Genomic DNA, 6,652 nt, shown 5'->3' with positions numbered 1-6,652 from the left:
TGCTACATATATTCAAGAATAATCAACATTCTGATCCATTTTTACTGATTCTAGAATGAATTAGACTGGTCTGTAATTCAATAGAACATGTTGCTTAAGCCCCTAGAATTGCAATGATCATTGTCAATATAACTATCTACTGGATTTCACTTAAAGGGATGCATATAAAATAAGTTATTGCAGTTTTGTCAGATTTGAGATGAAAGTTTACATCTTAGTGACTAAGAAACCAGAAGCCAAAGAGAGCAGTCACTATAGTGGTACAAATAACTACTGCATTTATTACCTGAGCCATCCCCAGGGTTCTCAGACCATGGTCTTGCTCATACAGCAGAACTTCAGATTTATAAACTGAAATCAGGCAGCAGCAGTGACCAAAAAAAGCAAGTACAGTACTGTGTTAAATGTGAACTACTAAAAAAAATGAAGGGAAAGTTTAAATGAAACAAGCACAAAGTTTCCTTATCAAATCTTTTAAATTAAGATGGTTAAAAGCAGCACTTTTCTGCTGCATAGTAAAATGTCAAAGTTGCATTAAGTTAATGTTTGCTTGTAAACTTTCAAAAAAAACACCAGCATTAGGAACAAGCTCCACTCCCAAGATTCTACTCTCATTCTAATGGTGGCAGCTGGCTGCTTTCACTTTTGAGCTCAGTAGGTCTCTAGTTATATGTGCTCTAGCCAGAAGATGCTTCCTTTCTTGCCTCTGTTCCAAGTTAAAAGGGAGAAGCCAGTTAGAGAATCTGTCAGTGATTCTAGGCATGTGTACACATATGCACCTATTACTGATGGATAGAGAAAGGTTATTTTCTAGTAGTGTGTGGTATAAGTTACTTTCACTGACCTTGTGCAGGTTGTGCTAGCTTATTCCTACAGATGGTGAACTTCACAAAAGTGAATGTGTCTGGCTGAAAGTTCAGATTAAATAATGAAGTGCCAGCACTGCAGCCCAGAAGCTCTCAACCTTTCCAGACTATTGTACCCCTTCTAGAAGTCTCCCCTCATTGAACTATTTGCTTACAAAATCAGCCATAAAAATACAAGTGTCACAGCACACTTACTGAAAAAGTGCTTACTTTCTCATTTTTACCATATTATAAAATAAATCAATGGGAATATAAATATTGTATTTACATTTCAGTATACATAAGTCGTCATATGAAATTTTAGTTAGCTGTGCTGACTTCCCTAGTGCATTTTGTAATGTTGTAAAAGCCTGTTGTAAAACTTGGCCAATATCTGTATACACTGATGTACTCCCTGAAAGACTGATGTAGGGTGACCATTTTTCTTAAAGTAAAAAGGGGACAGGCTGGGAGTGAACTCTGAAGGCAGTACTGCTCACCAGCATCAAATTTCTCTGGGACAAATTCCAAGTTTTGGTGAAAAAGGGAACTATCCAGACCAGAACAGGTGTGGTCACCCTACCTCTGCATACCCCTGGTTGAGAACAACTGCTATAGCCAACATCTTCAGAAGTTTTTCAAACAGAGCTTCATGTACAAAGAAGGAGCAAGTAAAGGGGCACAGGGAACAGGTGGAGACAGATAGTTAATAACTTGAAGAGAAAGCTCACACTTACTCCCCTCAGAGGCAGCCTGCTACACCCAATTTAGGATATTGGGATTGCATACTTAGGACAAGCCTGAAGATTTACATGGCCTTCATTAGACACTGTTTTTATCCAAAATAATATACAAGTTTCAACTATCTGTTCCACAACTAGAAAACATGCAGTGCTGTCCCTTAGTTGTAGCTTGGGATACTAAACTTAATCTCACGGAGAAGGTTGTAATTTAATTATGTCTGGATAGTAAGGTCTGGATTACCATGAAACTTTTCCTGTGCCAGGCTCCTCCAAGTATTTTTGACACTTATGTTTCTACTTATTTTAATGCCTAGAGGCCCCCATTAGGATCAGGTCTGTACAACTACAGAATAAAATGGCAGTCCCTGTCCCTCCGTAAATTACAATCTAAACTGAGAAAAACAGCAGGAGTAACAAACAATGGGAGAGAGAATGAAGGAAACCGCAACAAGAATGTATGCCAGCATAGACATTCAGCAAGATGGTCATGTTTGTACTGTAAGATTAACAAGGTAACCAAGACTCCATGCCAATCAATCATCTACAGACCTTCAAACATTCACTTTTTCTATACAAAAAACTGTGGCACTACTTTTCTGTGGCTTTTCAGCATTCTGCTGCATGTCATTAGTTTTGCATTATTTCCAGTACTGAAAAGCAGCTCCTCCCATAAAAACCACATTATAGGTAAGCAAACTGCAGCACTGTCCTGCTTTTGTTTGCTTTAATTTTGAAATCCTTTAAGCAAGACAATTCCTTATTTATCTTTGTCAGCAAAGAGGCAGGAGATGCCATATACTGTAGTATTTATTAAACAAGACAACTATGGCTAAATTTTCAATGTCATCTAGGGAATTTTGATGCCCAATTTTCATTAAAATTAGCACCCAAATCCCCTTTAGAACATCTCAGCATACATTTCGTAGGGGCTAGCTGGAACCATGACTTGGTGTACTAGCCTTTCGCTCCTGGAGTAAAATGTTTATTACAATCAAAGTTATACACTCCTTAATCTTAGGGAGAAGACTTAAACTATTAAGTTACAAGTGAATCTGTTCAGTGGCTTAGAACTTAAATTATTCCTTTTTGAAATCTGGAGCATGTGGTGTTTTTCCAATCCCCTTAGAATTTTTTTCTTATAAATCATCATATTTAAGGACTGGTCACTGTAGAACAGAACAAAAAGTTTTACTCTTATAGTTCACACTGTGTTACCAACAACATGTTGTGGATTAGGGTGAGACTTAGAAGTTTTCAGAATGATCAAGATGAATTTAATCAAACGTTTGAACATTAAGGGTAATTTCACTTCACTGCTCGTTTAATCTTTGTAATGCTGAAATTTTGTAAGGGTTATACAAAACTACTTCAACCTTAATGTTAAGCTAAAGCTTTTTTATGTGGCAACAACATTTATTCTGGTAACAACCTTGCTGATCTGCAGGGAGTAAAAATTAAAACATAGTGTACCTCAGAATTTGACTGCTCCTTTGTGTTTCCGTAATTCTCTCCCCATTCATGAAGGCTTTGGAGTAAATCAGTTGATGGAATAAGAAGCTGAGGGCAGTAGTCTGGTGCTGGCAAACAATTTGAAAAACTGAATAGAGAGGTTTGCATAATTCACTGCAGAAAAACTACCCTTTAGCAAATTATTCCCTCTTCAGCTAACAACGTGTCAGCCTAAGGAATTCTAGATGGTACAGTAGAAGCTCAAGAGTTATGAACTGACCAGTCAACCACACAACCACACACCTCATTTGGAACCAGAAGTACACAATCAGGCAGCAGTAACAAAAAACCCAACCAAATACAGTACAGTGTTAAACTACTTAAAAATATATATATATAAAGGAAAACAGCATTTTTCTTCTCCATAATATGGCTTTGAAACTTTACTAAGTCAATTTTCAGTTGTAAACTTTTGAAAGAACCACCATAATGTTTCGTTCAGAGTTATGAACAGCTTGGAAATGGAGATTGTTCATAACTCTGTATGTCAAAGATAAAGTAGGTGTTGGTTTTTGATTTATGCAATCATTAGCATGCAGAGAATTGCATAATTTCTTATCCCTCTGAACTGGAAGAGACAGTACATTTCAGGGTAACTGAAAATTAAATTAAGGAAAAACAGGAACAATGTATTACTATAGCAGCCAAGGCCTAAATAGTACACATGGTCCCTACAACTAGTGTTCATTCTTCCCTAATCCAAACACTTAACAGAATATTAAAAATATTAAGTATTACTTCAACAGAAAAGAGATTTAGAGACTGACCCACAGTTTGAAATTAGGCTACCTTACTATTCCTAAATTGTAGTCTGCAGTAAGATGGCTGGTCACATGATGCATCAGTGTCAATAGCTGAGAAAGAGACTGATGGAAGATAAATGCAGAGCAGAAATAGCATAATTCACATTTCTTGAAAGAGGGCAATAAATGCAGGCAAAAATACATTCCTAATATTTGCATATGTAAGCACTGCTGTAGTTGCCTAGGGATTTGAAAACTTGTGCATGCCACATATTGTGGTCAATATAGTGAAGAGTATTTGTGATAAATTATCTCTAGAAATTCTAAATTAAGACACTGATGTCCATTTGGGCACACGATCGCAGAACTACATGCATCTAAATAGACATCTTAGAATTGTAAGACATTGCACTGAAGAATGACACTGAAGCTTAAACCTAAATTTAATTTATTTTATTAAAATAAGATAATCAGAGGAACCTTGGTTTACAATAAAAGGCATTTTCTTGGAGCAATAAAAACAAAATTAAAACCCAAATCAGCAAGAAAAACTGTATACACTCAGTTTCCTCTTTTATAGTGCATCTCTCAGAAGACAGCTTCAAATGGGTTGAAGTTGCTGTGTGTTTTGCAGAAATATTAGCCTTTCCCCATCCAAAAAAGCCTGTCATTCCGCACTTGATACCTCATTGGGCTGTAAGAAACAAGTCAATAGTACCAAAAAAGCTTCTTAAGTTACTGGAGAGGACCATAGCAAGATTGTGCTAGCTTCCTTCTCTGAGCAGTACTATTCAGAATATATTCCACTCCTCTGCAGAAGTTTTTGTTCTATGTGCAAAACTATTTTTGTGTTGACGTAGCAATTTGTTACAACAGATTTCATCTGCTTCATGAGTACTCTTCGCAGAAGCTGATCGCCAGAATTAGTTTCTTCCTCTTTCCTCAGTCTTGTTTGTAGATGGCCATTTTAGTCAAAGTCCCTCAACTTTACAGTGGCACATGGCATGGGACATCCAAAAAATAGTACCAATCTGCAATATTTCTTTCCTCAAATGCTGAGTCATTCTTGCTATAAAAATACCAATTTATTAAACAGAATCAAAGACACAAAACTGCCAAAGAAATGTCCATCTTTTCTGCTATGGGAAAATAAGGCTCAAGTGCATCTATTAAAAAAATAGTAATAGATTTTCTTGATTAAAGTCTCAGTTAACTCTATCCCAATAAAAGAAATGGTAGAAAAAGGCAACATGAAGAAATGTCCCTGTAGGATTAGAACTGTAGAAATCCTTAGCAGCTTGTTCTTAAAAATGGGAGACATAATCCTGCCGGCATTGCAATCCTGTACATTGAGGCATTAAAAGCACAACTGCTATGACTTTTTTTTTCTCATTATTGGTTAGAGCAAGGGAGAGAACGTGCAATCCTAAAAAATAGGTAGTCTTGTGGATGTTAATGTGCATGAATTTATGTCCTCTGTGTGGGCTGCACGGTGCAGAGAAGGTTCAGAAGCGCTACGGTTGATTTTGGGTAAAGAATGCTGCAGCAATTCAATGGAAGACAGTATCTGGAAAAAAAATCAAAACCAAAAGAAAACTTATTTCAAGGTCTGTCTGTTAGAAACAACGTGCCTGAAAATCTCTGTTTTTAATCCCAAACCTCAGTTTATTATGGGATTTGAGTGTCCTTCAAGATCAGTAATTGGCTTTCATTGGAACATTGGTCAGAATTGTCTAGTTATAGTAACCTGCCAGTTGAGTAGTCAAAGCATGGCATATCAGGCTGAAAGGGCTATACTACATAAAGGTTTATAATAGCAAGGAAAACTTAAGTGAGTAATTGCACAGTGGTGGGATTCCTTCCTTAAATTCTTCCATGTGATGATCAGCAAGTTTCCTATACAAGAGATTAAGAATATAAAACCTGCCACACTGGATCAGAAAATTGGGTCCATCTTGTCCAGCATCCTGTCTCCGACAGCGGCACATACCAGAGCTTCAGGGGGCATGTACAGAACAGTGCAATTATGGAGTCATTCATCTGTCTTCCACTCCAGACTTCTAGCAGTCAGAGGTTTAGGGTCACCATGAGCACAGCATTGCAGCATCCCCAACTGTTTTGGCTAATAGCTATTGATGGACCTATCGTCCATGATCTTTTTTGAAACCAGTTATACTTTTAGCTATTACAACATCCCATGGCAAGGAGCTCCACAGGTTAGTTGTGTGAAAAGAGTACTTCCTCTTGTTTGTATTAAATCTGCTGCCTATTAATTTCATAGGATGACTCTTTTACACAATTAAAAAAAAAAAAGGATTAACATTTCTCCCTTGCCTTTCGTGATTTTATTTAGATGTCTCTTTCCTAAGATGAAGAGCCTTAATTTTTTTTTTAAATCTCTCAAATGGAAGCCATTCCATACCCATGATCATCTTTGTTCCCCTTCTCTGAACCTTTTCCAATTCCACTATATCCTTTTTGAAATGCAGCAATCAGAATCGGACATAGTATTTAAGGTGTGGGTGCACCATGTATTTACATAATGGCATCATATTTTCTGTCTTGTTTTCTATCCTTTCCCTAACATGCTGTTAGCCATTTTGACAATTGCTACATATGGAGCAGAAGTTTCCAGAGAACAATCCACAGTGACTCCAAGATCTCTTTCCTGAGTGGAAACAGCTAATTTAGAACCCATCATTGCATTTGTACAGTTTGGTTTATTTTTTCCAACATGCATTACTTTGCACTTATCTACCTTGAATTTCATCTGCTTTTTTGTTGCAATTTTGTGAGATCCCTTTGTAACTCT

The 6,652-nt window shown here is 36.9% G+C and overlaps 1 protein-coding gene across 32 annotated transcripts in view; it reads right to left on the bottom strand.

Moving 5' to 3' along the window:
• Window positions 1–4,278: 4,278 nt before the first annotated feature.
• RAF1 (Raf-1 proto-oncogene, serine/threonine kinase) overlaps window positions 4,279–6,652 on the bottom strand; it is a 93,316-nt gene continuing 90,942 nt past the window's right edge. For all 32 annotated transcript variants that reach the window (XM_038408207.2, XM_038408205.2, XM_038408209.1 and 29 more), the window contains one exon: window positions 4,279–5,407. In XM_038408207.2, coding sequence (XP_038264135.1) covers window positions 5,267–5,407 — 141 coding nt within the window. In that variant the 3' untranslated portion in view covers window positions 4,279–5,266. The remainder of the gene's footprint in view (window positions 5,408–6,652) is intronic.

The sequence above is a fragment of the Dermochelys coriacea genome, chromosome 7, assembly GCF_009764565.3.
Source record: "Dermochelys coriacea isolate rDerCor1 chromosome 7, rDerCor1.pri.v4, whole genome shotgun sequence".
Lineage (NCBI taxonomy): Eukaryota > Metazoa > Chordata > Testudines > Dermochelyidae > Dermochelys > Dermochelys coriacea.
Note: the sequence above shows the minus strand (reverse complement) of the source record. Positions and strands in the feature narration are given on the sequence as shown.